The following is a 19,738-nucleotide window of genomic DNA, read 5'->3' as shown; positions in this document are numbered from 1 at the left end:
TTAAAGAGTGTGAACATAATGCGTTCATGACAGGGTTCGTAGCATACGCACGCACGGTGTGTGCTTATTTTCAATTATTAGGTGGGTCTTAAAAGAGCATAGTTGAGAAGAAATGGACAGGGACTTTGGTGAGTGTACCACTGCATGCATCTTGCCAATAGTGTGCGATTGTGGCCCGCAAATAGGGGCGTTACTGCATGTCATTCCACTGCAGGAATACTTTTCCCACCCTGTAACACACTTGATATTCTGGATTTCAAATGATTGTCTATGTGATTAAAATGTGGGTCAAAGGAAAATACAAGTATTATCTGAGTTTTCATGGGGGAAGGATACTGTCTACTAGTGTCCTAACTAGCTAGAGCTAGGTAGCTACCGGTGTCAACCCCACCTCCCGCCTACTGTGTACCAGCGTCCTTCTAGCTAGCTAGCTAATTAGCTAGCACACAGTGTCCTTCCCTCCAGTGCCCAACAGGCAGGGGCAAAGGACACTGTCTACATTTGTCTCTAGCTAGCTAGCTGGCGGTATTGTCGCCCCCACCTCTTCTTCTGTGGAGTTTATCGGCGGTTGGCATCCAACGTTAAGGTGCATTAGCATTACCATTACTGGAGCACTGGTGTGTGAAGAATCCAATACTTTAGCTTGTATGCGGTACAAATCACATTCTTGTGGAAGCACCTCCTCTAAGAGTAGGAATTAGGCTGTTTGAGGTTTGAATCCTAAACAACCTGCATACAGATTGTTTGAAGAAATAGACCCTTCACACCTACTGTTGTATGTGTGTGCTGGAAATTTTTCACGTCTCTTCTCTTTCATTTGTCTCCTCTCCTTTGTCTCCTCTCCTTCATTTGTCCCTTCTCTTTCACAGATATGGAAACACAGAATATGTATGTTTTCCAGCATAACTCTAAAGCAACCAGGTTACAGTTAGTTGATGATGAATAAAACACATTAAAACAACCTACCTTAATTTTAGGAAAATAACTTGTATCAACTTTCTCCCATTTGACAATTCAATAAAGATAACTTACCAAAAGGATTTAGCCAATCCCTTCCAACCTGTATCACACGTACGTACGTACACACACACACACACACACACACACACACACACACACACACACACACACACACACACACACCATTGAATAGACAGTTGACACAGCAAACCCATTAATGTCAAACAGCTCAACTTTTAAATCCTGAAATGAACTTTACCTCATACTGGTTTCCACTTATACGCCAGTTATAACCGATTTAAATAATACAATTATAGTTGAAATCATACTTAACTTATTCTCTTTCTCTCTCCAGGGGTACATACATTACATAAAATGTCATACATACATTACATTTCTATATAGTAATATATGATAATGTCATACATTTGCCAAGTCAAGCATGACCAGAAAGAGAGGGAATGAGAGGAAGAGAGAGGGGGAGATATAGAATAGAGGGATGAGCTCAAAGACAGAGAAAAATAGCTGGAAGGAGTTGAGGATATCTGGAAAGAGAGGGAATGAGAGGAAGAGAGATGGGGAGATATAGAATAGAGGGATGAGCTCAAAGACAGAGAAAAATAGCTGGAAGGAGTTGAGGATATCTGGGAGGAGGTGGGGATTACCTGGGGTGTATTCACTGGGAACCAAACATAAACAAATGGAAGCAAACAGAACAAAACGGGGAGAAACCTAGCTGAATTTGTCCAATAAAAACTCTAGTTTTCGTTGCAAAATGTTTTCCATTAGGAGTTAATGGTTTTCGTTGCAAAATGCGACTACTAAATGCACCCCAGAAACTCCAGCAGTGAGTTCCAGTTACAGCTGACAGACTGCAGAGTTCAACAGCATCCCATGTATCATCAATGAAGTACTGTCTCCACCTGGTGGGGAATAGAGGTTATTAGAAAAAAGGGTTTCCTACTTTTGGTCATAAAAATAATTCATACATAAAAGAAGGCTATAATGATTAAACTAAAACACAACTATTCAAAAATATAAGCACACACACACACACAACCTCAGATCAATTTAGATGAACCATATAACTTTAATAGTGGTGATGAGAAGATCAGACAGGAGGTTGTAGAACAGGACCTGTATAATAAACCTCAAAAGGTGGATTTATGCTCTGATAGCGATAGGGTGAGAGAGATAAAATAATATCTTATCTCTCACAGCATGCAGTGACGGTGTTCGCTCTTTATCTCGGTAGGTATGAAGTGTATCAGTGTGTGATTGAACACAGTCAGTTGAAGGGTAGGAAGCTACAGGACAGAGTCTGTCAGTCAGTAGTGGTGGTGCTCAGAGTAGTTTTGCTTGGACTCTGGTGTGACTACAAAGTGTTTTGGACATATTGTGGGTTATTGTGGGACATATAACCATTAACTGTGATCCCGAGGTGACCGTGAAGCACAAGACATGCTGCTAAGACTAGGTCTTCTCAGCCTACTGGCCCTCTCTCCATCTCTGGCTGCCCCACACCAAGGCTCCTTCCCTGGAGTGGATTCTCCCCACAGGAGATCCAGAAACAACAAGCTGCTGCTCATCTCATTCGATGGGTTCCGTTGGGACTATGACAGGGACGTGGACACCCCTCACTTGGACGCGATGGGCCGGGACGGCGTCAGGGCTGCCTACGTCACACCCCCCTACCTCACCATCACCAGCCCCACACACTTCACCCTGCTCACAGGTAAACTATTACCAGGGTTGGGGAGTAATGAATTACATGTAAGGGATTACCCCAAAAAACAGTAACTGTAATCCGTTACATTACCAGCAAAAACATTGTAATCCGATTACAGATATTTTTTTAACTCGATGATTACATCAAGGATGACTTTTAATTCAGAAAGGATGTTCACGAAAAAAATCTTTGACACTTCTCTGTTTTGTCAATAACATTCAAATCAGCATTGAAAAAAGGCACAAATTTAAGTTAGTTCCACCTGAGCATGTATGCCTACAAGTCAGAGACCGCTATGATGACACCAAATGTGTTTGATGGATTACGGGAAAAGAGCAGGAATAGGCTTCTGTAGGCTACAGTCCAAGCTATGTCTTCCAATGGTGCGACTGCTGTCGGCATCCAAATATTATCCAATTTCAATAAACGCTTGCAATTAAGGATGAGAGCAATGGTGTAGTTTACAGCGATACGGATATCTATATAGCGCATTGACGTGAGTCACACTGCTGCTCTCTCATTTAGCTATTTGCGCCATACGGATTGTGGTTGTTGTGGATGACTGTTCAGAAATCTAAATGTGTATTTGAATCCAATAATGGTTGAAATCAATAAGTTTATGCTGCCTATCAATCATTGTTTTTGAAACCAGTGGACAGCAAGTGAAAAATGCGCTCTTGAAACAGCTGCATGGTGCGGTTCCCAGCCTATGGATTAGAAATCAGGCTTTTATTGCTCAATCTAATTCATGCTGATTTTTTAAAAAATCCATAGGCCTAATGGACACAAGCTCAAACTCGCACACGTTTGATAGAGTTAAAGGGGCAATCTGTAGTTGCCACTGTACATCGATTTTTGGACTTAAAAAGGACAAAGATGTAAATATATAATTTTATCATATCATTATATGTAGTACTTGTGTCCCTTTAGGGCACCTGTAACCCCCTTGCTTACCTACATTGAAATGCTTGGAATGTTCTTCATGTGGAACGCATTAAACAATGCCGACGTTAATTTCTACTCCCGTCTCATGTCCTGTCCTTATTTTAGTTGTAAAAGTAATACAGTGTGCTATACAACAAAACTGGCGACGAGGAAGAAACGTTCTCACATTTGTGCTCATTATCTTCGGCAGAAAGTCTGAGTTAAATTCGTAATTTCTTCTGCTGTAGAAAGACGCAAACAAAACATGGAGCTAGCCAGTCAAGTGAAGCGAGTTCGCTTTTGATGTCACAGCAACGAGAGCCTCCAGGGATAGGAAGAGTTTCGCTGAGGGAGAAAGTGAAGTCATCGTGAGTGAAAAGACAAAAAAAAGGGTCGTAGTAAGGGACCGTCTGAAAGGTGAAAGAAAAATAAACCTAAAATGTCTCCATTGGTTGGAAATATAGGAACATTTGTTGAATCTGTGGAACAATGGAGTTCTTGCACTTTACGTTTTGAGTACTTTGTGTTGGCAAATGGAATTAAAGCAGAAGTCGTGCCAACATTTTTTACTGTTTTGGGAGGAAAAACATCAATCTACTGCGCAGCCTAGTAACACCTGAAAAACCTGGTGATAAATCATATGATGAAATTGTGGCTACCTTTTTAAAAGGACATTATTCTCCAAACCACTGATAATCGCAGAGATTCAGGTTTCATAAAATAAATCAAGAGGAGGGGGAATCAATCTCTCAGTTTGTGGCTGTATTGAAACAGTTATCTGAACACTGTGAATTTGAGCGAACGATGAGTGACACTATACTAGCTCGGTTATTCTGTGGCATGAGCAGCGAGGCAATTCAGAAACGCCTTTTGACTGAGAGTAACTTAACATTCCAGAGACGCACAACAGCTAAGTGCATCGACCCAAGTGCACAAGGTGTCTACCGAGTTAAAAAACAAGGCAGGAGGTGGCAAGCCATGCTATCGCTGTGGGAAACCAGGTCACCAAGCAGAAGAGTGTTGGTGCAAAGACTTAGACTGCAGAAGTTGTGGAAAAAAGGGTCAAATCGAACGTGCATGTAAAAACAAAAAGAGACAATCAAAGAAAAGTACTGAACAAAGGAAAAGCGACTTCAGGGAGCACAAAAAGAAAGTGCATAAAATGGAGCACACAGAGGATGAACAAAGTGATACCCTGTCTGAAGGGAAAGAATCTTTGCACGTTATGTCAATTTCAGACAATGGATACGGGTACTGGGTGACACCGCTACTGAATGGAAACGCAGTACGGATGCAAGTGGACACTGGAGTAGCCATATCTTTGCTGTCTGAGGCTGTATACAAGGAGAAACTACATCACCTCACACCACAGCCCACAAAGATGACGCTGAAAACATACACCGGTGAGATTATTCCAGTGAGAAGAAGCGTGATTGTGGAGCTCAACAAACAGAAGGTAAAGCTACCACTCTACATTGTGAAAGGCAACCATCCAGCATTGCTAGGCACACATGGCTGGAAAATATCAAACTAAACTGGCAGGAAATTCACATGGTTGCAAATGAGGACACAAACCTACAAGGAATATTGAGGAAACACGCGGATGTGTTCAAAGGAGAACTTGGCAGTGTGAAGGACATAACAGTTAAACTGACCTTGAAACCAGACAGCAAGCCAAAATGCTTCAAAGCTAGACCTGTCCCATACACCATAAAATCAAAAGTTGAAATTGAGCTAAACTGACTAGTTGAGAATGGGGTATTGGATCCAGTGAATGTTAGTGAATGGGCTACACCCGCTGTTCCAGTCATGAAAAAGATGGATCACTCAGACTCTGTGGTGATTTCAGTCACCATTAACCCAGTCTTGGCTGCTGAAAAATATCCACTACCCCTCATTCACAACCTCTTTTCTGATTTAGCTGGAGGACAAAAATTTAGTAAGATAGGCCTGACATAAGTCTATCTACAGATGCATGTGGACCAAGAGTCACAAGAACTGTTGATCATGGTGACTCACAAAGGACTATACAGGTACCGGAGGCTTCCTTTTGGAATCACCTCAGCTCCGGGCCTTGTTTCAGAGAGCTATGGACCAGATACTGAGCGGGATTACTGTGGTCCAATGTTACCTCTGATCTACTCATCACCGGCAAAGACTCGTGGGAGAACATGAGAAACCTGAACGCTACACTACAGAGATTGGAAGAGTACGGTCTGAGGGTCCCGAAGGACAAATACAAGTTTTTCCGGCCATTTGTTGAGTACCTGGGCCACGTCATTGACAGTTCGGGGCTCTACAAGGTACCATCGAAGGCCGTTGTGGAAACTACATCCCCACAGAACGTGAGTCAGCTGAGATCATTCTTAGGACTACTGACATACTACGCAAAGTTTGGGCCAAACCTCGGTAACATGTTAAAGCCACTGCATGAACTTTTGAACAAAACCAAACAGTGGAAGTGGACAGACAGATGTCATCATACCGCCGCCACTGAGAAGGCAGGTGCTTGAGGAACTCCATTCAGGGCACTGTGGCATGGTGCGAATGAAGGAGATTGCATGCAGCTACTTTTGGTGGCCAGGTTTGGACGCAGAAATCGAAAACAAGGTCAAGTCATGTCCTGCATGCCAAAAGATGAGGAACATGCATCAGCTAGCGCCACTACACCCGTGGGACTTCCCAGAGGAGCCTTGGCAGCGAGTCCACATAGACTATGCAGGCCCACTGGAGGATCGTATGTTCTTAGTTGTGGTTGACGCACACAGCAAATGGCCTGAGGTCACAGTGATGAAGAGAACCTCAGCGGAGAGAACCATCGAAGAGCTACGGTCAATCTTCAGTCGCTTCGGCTTGCCAATGCAACTCGTTAGCAATAATGGCCCCCAACTGGTGTCTGAAGAGTTCCAGTCATTCATGGAAGCAAATGAAATTCAGCACATCAAGTCAGCACCGATTCACCCTGCAATGAATGGCCTCGCTGAAAGGTTTGTCCAAACAATGAAGCAAACTTTAAAATCATCACAAGGGAACGGCTCCCGCAATAGGTGTCTAAACACCTTCCTGTTAACCTACAGAAACACTCCCCACGCTACAACCGAAGTGGCACCCGCGTCAGTCATGATGAAAAGACAGCTTCGCACGTGACTCGACCTCCTGAGACCTCCAAAGACTAAACAGGTTGTACAGACACAACAGGGAGCACAGGTGGAGAGACAGCAAAGCAAAAGACAGAAGCTTTATAGCTGGAGAGAGAGTTCTTGCTCGGATGTGGAACGTGCTCCAGACTCACCTGAACCAGCCAGAGTGCCTACTGAGGGTACTGTTGCACCTCAGTCTGGGCATACACCATCACCACTCAGCCTCAGAGACAATGTGACTGTAGACTCACCTGTATTACGTACCCATTACAGGTTGACTATTTAGTTCAGACTAAGACTTAAGTCTGGGAACCCTCTTTCCCTAGTTTAGAAAAGGTTATTCTGAAAAGTTCATTTATTTATATTAAGAGAACTGTTAAAAAGAAAACAATAGGCTAAACAGTGAATATTTACTTTTTCCTTATCATTTACATTACATTTAAGTCATTTGGCAGACGCTCTTATCCAGAGCGACTTACAAATTGGTGAGTTCACCTTATGACATCCATATGAGTCATCAAAAGTAAATGGGGAGCAATACGTTGTGTATTAATATTCTAGTTTAGTCCCTTTAGGGCACCTGTAACCCCCCATGCTTACCTACGTTGAAATGCTTGGAACATGCCGACGTTAATTTCTACTCCCGTCTCATGTCCTGCCCTTTTATTTTTTTGAATTTCACCTTCATTTAACCAGGTAAGCTAGTTGAGAACAGGTTCTCATTTACAACTGCGACCTGGCCAAGATAAAGCAGTGCGGCAAACAACACAGAGTTACACATGGAATAAACAAACGTACAGTCGATAACACAATAGAAAAAAGAACATCTATATAGAGTGTGTTCAAATGGCGTGAGGAGGTAAGGCAATAAACAGGCCATAGTAGCGAAGTAATTACAATTTAGCAGGTTAACACTGGATTGATAGATGAGCAGATGATGATGTGCAAGTAGTGATACTGGTGTGCAAAAGAGCAGAAAAGTAAATAAAAACAATTTGGGGATGAGCTAGGTAGAATGAGTGGGCTATTTACAGATGGACTATGTACAGTTGCAGTGATCGGTCAGCTGCTCAGATAGCTGATGTTTAAAGTTAGTGAGGGAAATGTAAGTCTCCAGCTTCAGCGATTTTTGCAATTCGTTCCAGTCACTGGCAGCAGAGAACTGGAAGGAAAGGCGGCCAAAGGACGTGCTGGTTTTGTGGATGACCAGTGAGATATACCTGCTGGAGCGTGTGCTACGGGTGGGTGTTGTTATCGTGACCAGTGAGTTGAGGTAAGGCGGAGCTTTACCTAGCATAGACTTATAGATGACCTGGATCCAGTGGGTCTGGTGACAAATATGTAGCGAGGGCCAGCCGACTAGAGCATACAGGTCGCAGTGGTGGGTGCTATAAGGGGCTTTGCTGACAAAGCAGATGGCACTGTGATAGACTGCATCCAGTTTGCTGAGTAATACATTTGATTTGATTTTTGATTTGATTTTGGTAGTATAGTCAGTTTTGCTAGGGTGTGTTTGGCGGCATGAGTGAAGGAGGCTTTGTTGCGAAATAGAATGCCGATTCTAGATTAGATTTTGAATTGGAGATGTTTGATATTAGTCTGGAAGGAGAGTTTACAGTCTAGCCAGAGACCTAGGTATTTGTAGTTGTCCACATATTCTGGGTCAGAACCGTCCAGAGTAGTGATGCTGGTCGGGCGGGCGGGTGCGGGCAGCGAACAGTTGAAAAGCAGTTGGAGGCCACGGAAAGAGTGTTGTATGGCATTGAAGCTCGTTTGGAGGTTAGTTAATCTTGAAGCTAGGGGGCACTATTTTTATGTTGGAAAAATAACGTTCCCAAAGAAAACGGCCTATTTCTCAGGACCAGATGCTAGAATATGCATATAATTGACAGATTAGGATAGAAAACACTCTAAAGTTTCCAAAACGGTCAAAATTTTGTCTGTGAGTTAAACAGAACTGATATTGTAGGCTGAAACCTGAGGAAAATGCAATCAGGAAGTGCCCCTGTTTTTGAAACCTCTCTGTTCTTAAGCATCCCTATTGCCCATTTAAAGGGATATCAACCAGATTCCTTTTTCTATGGCTTCCCTAAGGTGTCAACAGCCTTTAGACATAGTTTCAGGCTTTTATTTTGAAGAATGAGCGTGAATGACCACATTGTGTAAGTGGATAGGTGGGGGCTCTCAGAGTGAATTGTGCGCAAAAGAGAAAGGCGGCCATTGTTACTCCCGGTCCTAGTGAAAAGCCAACTGTCCCGGTTGATATATTATCGAATAGATATTTGAAAAATACCCTAAGGATTGATTATAAAAACCGTTTGACATTTTTCTGTGGACATTATGGATATAATTTGGAATGTTTGTCTGCGTTGTCGTGACCGCTCTTTCCGGTGGATTCCTGGGCATAACGCACCAGGTATTTGGATATAAACAACAAAAGAACAAAAGGAACATTTGTTGTCTAACTGAAAGTCTCGTGAGTGAAAACATCCAAAGATCATCAAAGGTAATCAATTAATTTGATTGCTTTTCTGATTTTCGTGACCAAGTTATCTGATGCTAAGTGTACTTATTGTTTTGTCGAGCGTTCAATAAACTTACACAAATGCTTGTATTGCTTTCGCTGTAAAGCATAATTTCAAAATCTGAGACGACAGGTGGATTAACAAAAGGCTAAGCTGTGTTTTCCTATATTGCACTTGTGATTTAATGAATATGAATATTTTCTAGTAATATTATTTGACTGTGGCCCTATGCTATTCAGCGTTGCTGTTGACAATTATACCGGATCCGGGATGGGTGGTTCAGAGAGGTTAACGTGTTCACGCTACACGTTCCCCAAGGGCACCCCCCCTGCCCCCTCAACTCAAAAAGTGGCGCACAGAATGCAAATATATTCTTAGAAATATTTAACCTCCACACATTAACAAGTCCAATAGCTCAAATGAAAGATACACACCTTGTTCATCTACCCAGTGAGTCAGATTTCTAAAATGTTTTACGGCGAAAACATAGCACATATGTATGTCAAACCACCACAAAGACACAGACGATATGTAGCCATTTTGTCGAACAAAAGATGCAATCACAGACGCAGGATTAAAAGAAAAATAATTCACTAACCTTTTGAAAATCTTCATCAGATGACAGTAATAGGACATGTTACACAGTACATTTATGTTTTTTCAATAATATGCAATTTATATCCATAAATCTCCGTTTACATTGACGCCATGTTCAGAAAATGCTAAAAAATGTCCAGAGAAAATATAGATAACTCCGCCAGATAACGCCAGATAACAGCAATACACATCATAAACTTTGACTAAATATACATGTTCTACATATAGTTAGAAAGATACACTGCTTCTTAATGCAATCGCTTTGTCACATTTATTTTTAACCTTACAGAAATCGTTCACTATTCAATAATCTGAGACGGCGCTCAGACATAAGCAATATTTCTCCGCTATGTTGGAGTCAACAGAAACACAAAATTACAACATAAATATTCCCCTACCTTTGATGGTCTTCGATCAGAATGTAGTGGAAGGAGTCATACTCACCCAAACATTCGTTTGGTTTCAAGTCGTGTGTCTTTGTATTAGCATATTGCGACAAGTTCCAGCTGAAATGCATCCAAAATTACTTCTGGTCCCGAACAGTTGCGCATCAAAACTTCAAAATTACATATTATATGTCGACTAAACTGGTCGAACTAAGTGCAGAATCAAGCTTTAGGATGTTATTAACGTACAAAACAATTGGCGATTCAAACGGACAAAAGCAATTCCTCTCAGACAATCTGGAACGGAGGAATGACTGTGTACAATTCGCGCCAGAACGCGCATCTATTTTCTCGCGACACCCAATATTTTGCCTGCCAAAGGGTCAAAGCTCGTGGGATTTGCACAATTAAACACTCTACTGATAGAAGACATCTCACGGAAGACATAGAAACTGTTCCCAGATCCATAGCTAGTTGGGAAGGGTGGGGGCGATGATGTCAAAGTTGGCCCAACTTTCCTGATGAGAAAACTAGTTTGGGAGATTGGCTGCCCTGTGAGTTCTGCTATACATACAGACATAACTCAAACGGTTTTAGAAGCTTTAGAGTGTTTTCTATTCAATAATAATTATTATATGCATATATTAGCAATTTTGGACAGATTTTGTCCCGACCCTTAAACACAGTGTCCAAGAAGGGCCAGATGTACTGTATACAGAATGGCGTCGTCTGCGTAGAGGTGGATCAGGGAATCACCCGCAGCAAGAGCGACATCGTTGATATATACAGAAAAAAAGAGTTGGCCCCAGAATTTAACCCTGTGGCACCCCCATAGAGTCTGCCAGAGGTCCGGACAACAGGCCCTCAGATTTGACACACTGAACTCTGTCTGCGAAGTGGTTGCTGAACCAGGCGAGGCAGTCACTTGAGAAACCAAGGCTATTGAGTCTGCCAATAAGAATGTGGTGATTGACAGTGTCGAAAGCCTTGGCATGGTCAATGAAGACAGCTGCACAGTACTGTCTTTTATCGATGGCAGTTATGATATCGTTTAGTACCTCAAGCGTGGCTGAGGTGCACCCATGCCCAGCTCGGAAACCTGATTGCACAGCGGAGAAGGTACGGTGGGATTCGAAATGGTCAGTGATTCTTTCATTGACTTGGCTTTCGAAGACTTTAGAAAGGCAAGGCAGGATGGATAACAGTTTTGGTCTAGAGTGTCACCCCCTTTGAAGAGGGGGATGACCGCGACAGCTTTCCAATCTTTAGGGATCTTGGACAATATGAAAGAGAGGTTGAACAGGCTAGTAATAGGGGTTGCAACAATTGCGGCAGATAATTTTAGAAAGAGAGGGTCCGGATTGTTTAGCCCAGCTGATTTGTACGGGTCCAGGTTTTGCAGCTCTTTCAGAACATCTGCTATCTGGATTTGGGTGAAGGAGAAGCTGGGGAGGCTCGGGCAAGTAGCTGCGGGGGTTGCGGAGCTGTTGGCTGGGGTAGCCAGGAGGAAAGCATGGCCAGCCGTAGAGAAATGCTTATTGAATTTTTCGATTATCATGGATTTATCGGTGGTGAACTAGCCTCAGTGCAGTGGGCAGCTGGGAGGAAGTGCTCTTGTTTTCCATGGACTTTACAGTGTCCCAAAACTTTCTGGAGTCAGAGCTACCGGATGCAAATTTCTGTTTGAGAAAGCTTTGCTTTCCTGACGGACTGCGTGTATTGGTTCCTGACGGACTGCGTGTATTGGTTCCTGACTTCCCTGAACAGTTGCTTATCGCGGAGACTATTCGATGCTATTGCAGTCCGCCACAGGATGTTTTGTGCTGGTCAAGGGCAGTCAGGTCTGGAGTTAACCAAGGACTATATCTGTTCTTAGTTCGACATTTTTTGAAAGGGGCATGCTTATTTATGATGGTGAGGAAATTATTATTATTATTTTTTTTACCCCCCTTTTTCTCCCCAATTTCGTGGTATCCAATTGTTGTAGTAGCTACTATCTTGTCTCATCGCTACAACTCCCGTACGGGCTCGGGAGAGACGAAGGTTGAAAGTCATGCGTCCTCCGATACACAACCCAACCAGCCGTACTGCTTCTTAACACAGCGCACATCCAACCCAGAAGCCAGCCGCACCAATGTGTCGGAGGGTACACCGTGCACCTGGCAACCTTGGTTAGCACGCACTGCGCCCGGCCCGCCACAGGAGTCGCTGGTGCACTATGAGACAAGGACATCCCTACCGACCAAGCCCTCCCTAACCCGGACGACGCTAGGCCAATTGTGCGTTGCCCCACGGACCTCCCGGTCGCGGCCGGTTGCGACAGAGCCTGGGCGCTAACCCAGGGACTCTGATGGCACAGCTGGCGCTGCAGTACAGCGCTTTTAACCATATATGGATCTGTGCCATTCACTTTGAACTGGACTGTGTTTAGACTACAGTATGAGCTGTCACAAGTAGATGCGCTTGTTTTGAGATCAAAGTGAGAGCTCCATGTAACCATGTGTGCACATTTGTTCATATTCTTTGCTAATTAGTGAGTTATTAGCTCAGTTATAGATCATTTCTAGTCAACAATTGGGGAGTGGTTGCCTTAAACAATAGCACAAAATGTGGACCGTCTTTGAAAAGCAAGTCAGACAAAGAGCTTTTTTTATGTCTTAAAGGGGAATTTGTTTTATTTTAAGGCAGTCTTGAATAGGCTAAGTAGCCAATAGACATAATTTGTCTAATTAACAATTAATTGTATTTTGTACAGTGGTTTCTTGCATCAGACACAACATTGTCAGTCACCTCCTTGACTGAAGGACAAGTGGATTAACAGGTTAATTTCAATCCCTGCAGGTTTTTTTTTCAAAAGTCTCATGGAATGTTTGTGTTGAACACCACACATGGGCTGCTACTGTAGGCTGAATGATAGAACAGATATTTCCATGTTAAAATGTTATGTGATGTGTTTTTCTCCATTGTTTTTTATGGTAGGCCACTCTGGTAGACCTACATTATGATCAAATAGCCACAGTAGCCTACTTGTAACTTAAAGGGGGTCGCCTCAGTGTTCACAGTAAAAAGGGCCGGAAGTTGCAGAAAATGTTATTAATTTTCAAGTTTGAGCTCAGCATACCTGAAATGTTCTTTGTGCCCAAAACACATTTTAGGGAATATTGGCCAGCGTCCCTGTGGAACGCTTTCGACACCTTGTAGAGTCCATGCCCCAAATAATTTAGGTTGTTCTGAGGTCAAAAGGGGTGGAGCTCAATATTAGGAAGATGTTCCTAATGTTTGGTATACCCAGTGTAAAATATCGCTAAAGCAAGTTAAGATTCTGTTTTTAAGACATTATGATAAAACAAACGCCAGAGTCTGATTACTATTAGGCTGTAATTTACTTTGTGACAGACACCATTCTGCAACCCATCCGGCTCCAGAAGAGATGAATGAGTGTCCATGGTCCTATTGGCCTATTATAAGCCAACAAGACAATGGAGGCCTATCAACACCACATTCACAGCTCCACTTATAAGGACTGCTTGTTGCTTGTCTCTGTTCCTCAGGCCGGTACATAGAAAACCATGGAGTGATCCACAATATTTGGTTCAACACTACGACCCAGGAGAAGAAACAGTACTACATGACCCAGTTTGTGGATTCCTACTGGGACAACGGGAGTCTGCCCATCTGGATAACAGCTCAGAGACAAGTGATTGCAACACACACACACACAAATCATCTCTGTCATACCTTTCTTAATTCCTTCTACGTCCCTTGGTGGGTCTGAAGCTACTGTATAATTGTAATGTAATACAGCTCCGTTATAAATAAGGTTAGAATCATTTTCACCCTTCCTCTGCCATGCAGGGTCTGAAGGCAGGCTCCCTCCACTTCCCCGGCACGGCCGCCACCTACAAAGGTGAGAGAGTAAAGGTCAGCCAGGTGGAACCTCGTTTCTATGAGCACAACAATGAGACGGACTGGAGGATCAATATCGACAAGGTGATTGGTCAGTGGTTCTCCAAGGAGGACCTAGACTTTGTGTCTTTGTACTTCGGTGAACCAGATGGAACGGGACACAAGTATGGACCAGAATCCCCGGAGCGCCAGGAGATGGTTCAACAAGTGGACCGGACCGTGGGATATATCCGCGATACCACCCGGAATCACGGCCTGTCTGATCGGCTCAACATCATTATCACTGCTGATCACGGAATGACCACTGTGCTCCGGAATGGCCTGGTCGACGAGATCATCCTGTCCAAGATTCCAGGATTTGACTTCCGGGATATCAAGTTCCAACTGGTAGATTATGGACCAACAGGAATGCTTCTTCCCAGAGAAGGAATGCTGGAGAAGGTGTACCAGGCCCTGAAAGGGGGCCACCCTCACCTGCATGTGTATAAGAAGGAGGACATGCCTGGTAGGCTTCACTATAGTAACCACCCTCGCCTCCTGCCCCTGATTCTCTTCGCTGATCAAGGATATGTCATCAATGGCGTGAGTGTGCCGAAACAGTATCCTAACATTACTATATTGTTGTTCTTTATACACGCTACTCAGGAGACGGGCATAATTTTTCCTGATCAGGTCATGTGGTCAGAACAAACTCTCTTCATACTGTCTTGATGGCATGCATTGAAGTTCTGTTACCAAAAACCATTGCAATCTCTGCACTAAAACCCTATAAGCACTCTTTCATTATCATCTTTACAGTTTTTCCCAGTCCAGTTCAACAAGGGAGAGCATGGCTATGATAACCAGATGATGGACATGAAGCCGTTCTTCAGAGCTGTGGGGCCTGACTTCCAGAAGAACCTGGCTGTGGGACCCTTTGAGACGGTGAACGTGTATCCGCTGATGTGCCACCTCCTGGGCATTAAACCGGAGGTCAACGATGGGTCCCTGGAGGTCACTCGCCAGATGCTGGTTCCCAAGAAGGACCAGGGATCCTATGAGAGTAAGCCTTTACGTTTATAATTTATTGACAGAACATTTATGTGCAGAACAACATAGGATATTCAAAATGTGAATGCTGCTTGGACAGAATTATAAACTGTTCCTATTCCCCATTAAGTAGGTTTACCAATGGAATTACATTAGTATTTTGTACTTTTGGCTTCATAATAGAGAAACATATTTTGATCACATGAAAGTGAGCTTTTATTTGTCATCAACTGTTAACAGGTTAGTAATCAATATTCAACAACAAAAAAGCTTAAATGTTGAGGAAATGAATTTAAGCTTGACCAAGGACAGAATCATAAGCTGTCTTTTTCTTACACCCCATTGCTCAGGTTTACCCAGGGAATTATATGACCCTTATCTCACGTTGTTGAACCTTTGCCTTTATAGAGAAACATGTTTTGAATACATCAGTAAGATCTACCAAAATGCCTATCCCAAGATAACAATCTTTCCAATGCTAGTTCTAAACCTTGAACCCATGCAGATGTATCTGATAAACTATATAACATTCTGATAATAAATGTTGCAGATACATATCTTGTTTTATGCCTTGATATGAGAATGTAATCTAACAGAATGATCGCCATGTGATTGTGTCCTACACAGACAATTCCCCAGTGTTAAATTAACACTAAAGTGTGTACCCATATAGACACTATTGAATTAGCACACTGCTTTATGCAAAGCTTTTTTGCATATTTCCCAGAGTGCGTTGGCTTTCATGAGAATTATAGAGTTACCACATGACTGAATTTGTTAGTGAATTTGTTTTTTGCGAGTAAAGTACATGTTAAATAAAAAATGTCATGACAGGCATCAAATCAAATCAAAGTGTATTTGTCACGTGCGCCTAATACAACAGGTACCTTAAAGTGAAATGCTTACTTACAGGCTCTAAGCAATAGTGCAAAAAAGGTATTAGTTGAAGAATAGGTAAGTAAAGAAATAAAAACAACAGTGAAAAACAGTAGTGAGGCTATACAGTGGTGAGGCTATTAAAGTATCGAGGCTACATACAGACCCCGTTTAGTCTGGCTGATTGAGGTAGTACGTACTTGTAGATATGGTTAAAGTGACTATGCATATATGATGAACAGAGAGTAGCAGTAGTGTAAACTGGTTGGTGGGTGGTGGGTGGCGGGACACAATGCAGATATCCCGGTTAGCCAATGTGCGGGAGCACTAGTTGGTCGGGCCAATGGAGTGACTATGCATATGTGATAAACTTGATGGAAACAGCACATTTTTCGGGCAAAATTTCCAAATGAGGACAAAATAAAACACGCTTGACAAGGTGGGAACATTTTGTGTTTGTAAAATTAAATATGCAAGAAACTATGTAGGAAACCCTTTTATGAGCAAATATTGATATAATAACCCTCATATGAAAGTGAACTTGGAGTCACCCGATGACATGTTGTGTGGTCCACTACGACTTTTCGGGGAAGCATGCACTTTATTAGGCTACAGATTAAATCAATTATGATGAACTTCACAGGGTGGTGAAAGTGCATGGTGATGAGATTGATGCTCCTTTCTAATAAATAGCGAGGGTCTTATTCAGGTGACATGGGGTAGATTTTTGGGGTAGATTTTTGGATTCCTTTCTCTGCAAGTTGAATGACTGGATTACTCCAATCAATGGTGCCAACTATACAGACCTTTTGGTAATATAAAAAGGATTTTATCTTAAAAACGACACTACACGTTATCTAGTATAGTCTAACTTATTTGTAAATGTTTTCCAGACAGGGACATCCAGTGGGAAGTCTTCATCGGCCTGACATCGGTCGCTGGTATATTAGCTCTGGTGTTTGTTGTCACCACAGCTCATGCCATGTTGAAAAGGACTCAAATGGACAGGAGGTAGGCTACATTTGAAAGTCCTTCTCAGAGGACAAGACTTTTATTTTATTCTATTCTATTCTATTGTAATCTGTCTCAGCAACATCTTTACATGATTACCACACGTCTGTAGTACTGACTACTACCTTGCCCTCACTTTCTGTTACAGATCTGAAGTCACCCACGAGGATCTCAATGAAAAAGAGTCTGATAAACAAACCTCCTTTTGAAAACCATTACCTTTGTGGGAAGTCATTTGTTTAACAAGTTATTGGGCTTCTGTGTGATTTGAGTGCTAATATCCTAGTTTAACCAAACAGAATGTTGTTTTAATACCAATGCAATATAAATCTGTATCAGTGTATCAGGAAGGCCAACATCCTAACTCTAACCCTAGCTCTAACCCTGGCTTCATGTCCACACCCGGTTCAACCATACAATATGTTTCAAAACCAATAACAAGCTTATTGATTATGCTGCACTCGTTGTGTCTAGGGGTCTAAGGCCTACACGGTCAGTAACCTGATTTTTATGTGTGCATAAATGTGAGAGGTATGTGTATACGACCAGGTGTCGGATGCATGTACCCAGAAGATAGCAACCTTAACTTGGAGCTATACAGTAGAGCTATGCAAACACCACAATCGAGTTCCTTTGAACACTGAGTTAAATGGGGAACACTGCAGCATATTAAATATTTAACACTTTCAAAAGTGTTATTTTAACACCAGTACAGTGGACTCATCTGTTCACTGAAAATAGTATGTTTTACACTTTCAGAGTTAAAGGTATACCATTGATTGTACTGTGCAGCTGCCCAATCAGATTATTGTTATTTCTAAATGGTGACCAAAATACATACAGTACTGTATATACAAAAATAATCCAAAGGCCACATCTCCACCAAGAAAAAAACCTACAGCCTCCCAAGTCTGCAAGCTTACACACTAATCTCCCCTACAAAGGCTAAATGCAGTAAGTAACTACCCTTTTGGTCAAAATTAATGTAAGACTGAAATCAGGCTCTGCAGCATCTGTATTTTATTCTTGTGACAATGTGTCCGTCCTGGTTCAATTTTGTTCAGTCAGACAAAATGGAATGTGAAATTTGCAGTAACTACAAAATACAAGTAGAAACCAAGGCAAACAGCAGCAACTGAAGTTACTGTACTTTGGCTTAGTTCCAGCATGTTTTGACTGCAGTAACAACACTACGGTTCAAAAGTTTGTGGTCACTAAGAATTGTCCTTGTTTTTGAAAGAAAAGCAATGTTTTATCCATTAAAATAACATCAAATTGATCAGAAATACAGAATAGACATTGTTAATGTTGTAAATGACTATTGTAACTGGAAACTACAGATTATTTTTTTTGGGGGGGGGGGGTATCTACATCGGCGTACAGAGGCCCATTATCAGCAACCATCACTTCTGTGTTCCAATGGCACGTTGTGTTAGCTAATCCAAGTTTATAATTTTAAAAGGCTAATTGATCATTTGAAAACTCTTTTGCAAATATGTTGGCTCAGCTGAAAACTGTTGTTCTGATTGAAGAAGCAATAAACTGTCCACCTTTAGACTAATTGAGTATCTGGAGCATCAGCATTTGTGGGTTCGATTACAGGCTCAAAATGGCCAAAAACAAATACTCTTCAAAAAAAAAAAAAATACTTTTCTTCTGAAACTCGTCAGTCTATTCTTGTTATGAGAAATGAAGGCTATTCCATGTGAGAAATTGCCAAGAAACTGGAGATCTCGTACTACTCCCGTCATAGAACAGCGCAAACTGGCTCTAACCAGAATGGAAAGAGGAGTGGGAGGCCCCGGTGCACAACTGAGCAAGAGGACAAGTACATTAGTGTCTAGTTTGAGAAACTTTTTATTTGTATTTTTTAAACATGTTCTTTTTTTCACTTCACCAATTTGGACTATGTTGTGTATGTTCATTAGATGAAATCCAAATTAAAATCTATTTAAATTACAGGTTGTAATGCAACAAAATAGGAAAAACACCAAGGGGGTGAATACTTTTGTAAGGCACTGTATATATACATATTTTTCCAAACATATTAATAATAAACTTAAATATCACATTTACATAAGTATTCAGATCCTTTACTCAGTACTTTGTTGAAGCACCTTTGGCAGCAATTACATCCTCAAGTCATCTTGGGTATGGCGCTACAAACTTTGCACACCTGTATTTGTGGAGTTTCTCCCATTCTTCTCTGCATGTCCTCTCAAACTCTGTCAGGTTGGATGGTGAGCGTTGCTGCACATCTATTTATAGGTCATGTCCGAGCTCTGGCTGGGCCACTCAAGGACATTCAGAGACATGTCCCGAAGCCACTCCTGCATTGTATTGGCTGTGTGCTTAGGGGCATTGTCCTGTTGGAAGGTGAACCTTCACTCTGGAGCAGGTTTTCATCAAGAATCTCTCAGTATTTTGCTCCGTTCATCTTTGCCTCGATCCTGACTAATCTACCAGTCCCTGCAGCTGAAAATCATCCCCACAGCACGTTGCTTCCACCACCATGCTTCACCGTAGGGATGGTGCCAGTTTTCCTCCAGACGTGACGCTTGGCATTCAGGCCAAATAGTTACAACTTGGCTTCATCAGACCAGAAATTCTTGCATCTCATGGCCTGAGAATCCTTTAGGTGCCTTTTGGCAAACT

The 19,738-nt window shown here is 42.2% G+C and overlaps 1 protein-coding gene across 1 annotated transcript; it reads left to right on the top strand.

The window, feature by feature from the left end:
• The first annotated feature begins 2,211 nt into the window (after positions 1 to 2,211).
• Positions 2,212 to 18,644, top strand: LOC135512076 (ectonucleotide pyrophosphatase/phosphodiesterase family member 7-like). The gene is made up of 6 exons (XM_064933718.1): positions 2,212 to 2,695; positions 13,813 to 13,958; positions 14,117 to 14,749; positions 14,966 to 15,209; positions 16,966 to 17,083; positions 17,232 to 18,644. Exons 1-6 carry the CDS (start codon positions 2,422 to 2,424, stop codon positions 17,290 to 17,292), a joined length of 1,476 nt encoding a protein of 491 aa, XP_064789790.1. The 5' UTR covers positions 2,212 to 2,421; the 3' UTR covers positions 17,293 to 18,644.
• Positions 18,645 to 19,738: the final 1,094 nt, after the last annotated feature.

Source organism: Oncorhynchus masou, chromosome 24 (assembly GCF_036934945.1).
Source record: "Oncorhynchus masou masou isolate Uvic2021 chromosome 24, UVic_Omas_1.1, whole genome shotgun sequence".
In the NCBI taxonomy this organism is placed as follows: domain Eukaryota; kingdom Metazoa; phylum Chordata; class Actinopteri; order Salmoniformes; family Salmonidae; genus Oncorhynchus; species Oncorhynchus masou.
This window is presented reverse-complemented; position numbering and strand designations above follow the sequence as displayed.

Excerpts from the sequence above, each read along its gene's own strand:
- LOC135512076 (XM_064933718.1), top strand. The coding sequence starts at position 2,422 with ATGCTGCTAAGACTAGGTCTTCTCAGCCTACTGGCCCTCTCTCCATCT. Across the intron at positions 13,959-14,116 it reads GGATAACAGCTCAGAGACAA|GGTCTGAAGGCAGGCTCCCT; the intron begins GTGATTGCAACA and ends TCTGCCATGCAG. Across the intron at positions 15,210-16,965 it reads GGACCAGGGATCCTATGAGA|ACAGGGACATCCAGTGGGAA; the intron begins GTAAGCCTTTAC and ends AATGTTTTCCAG.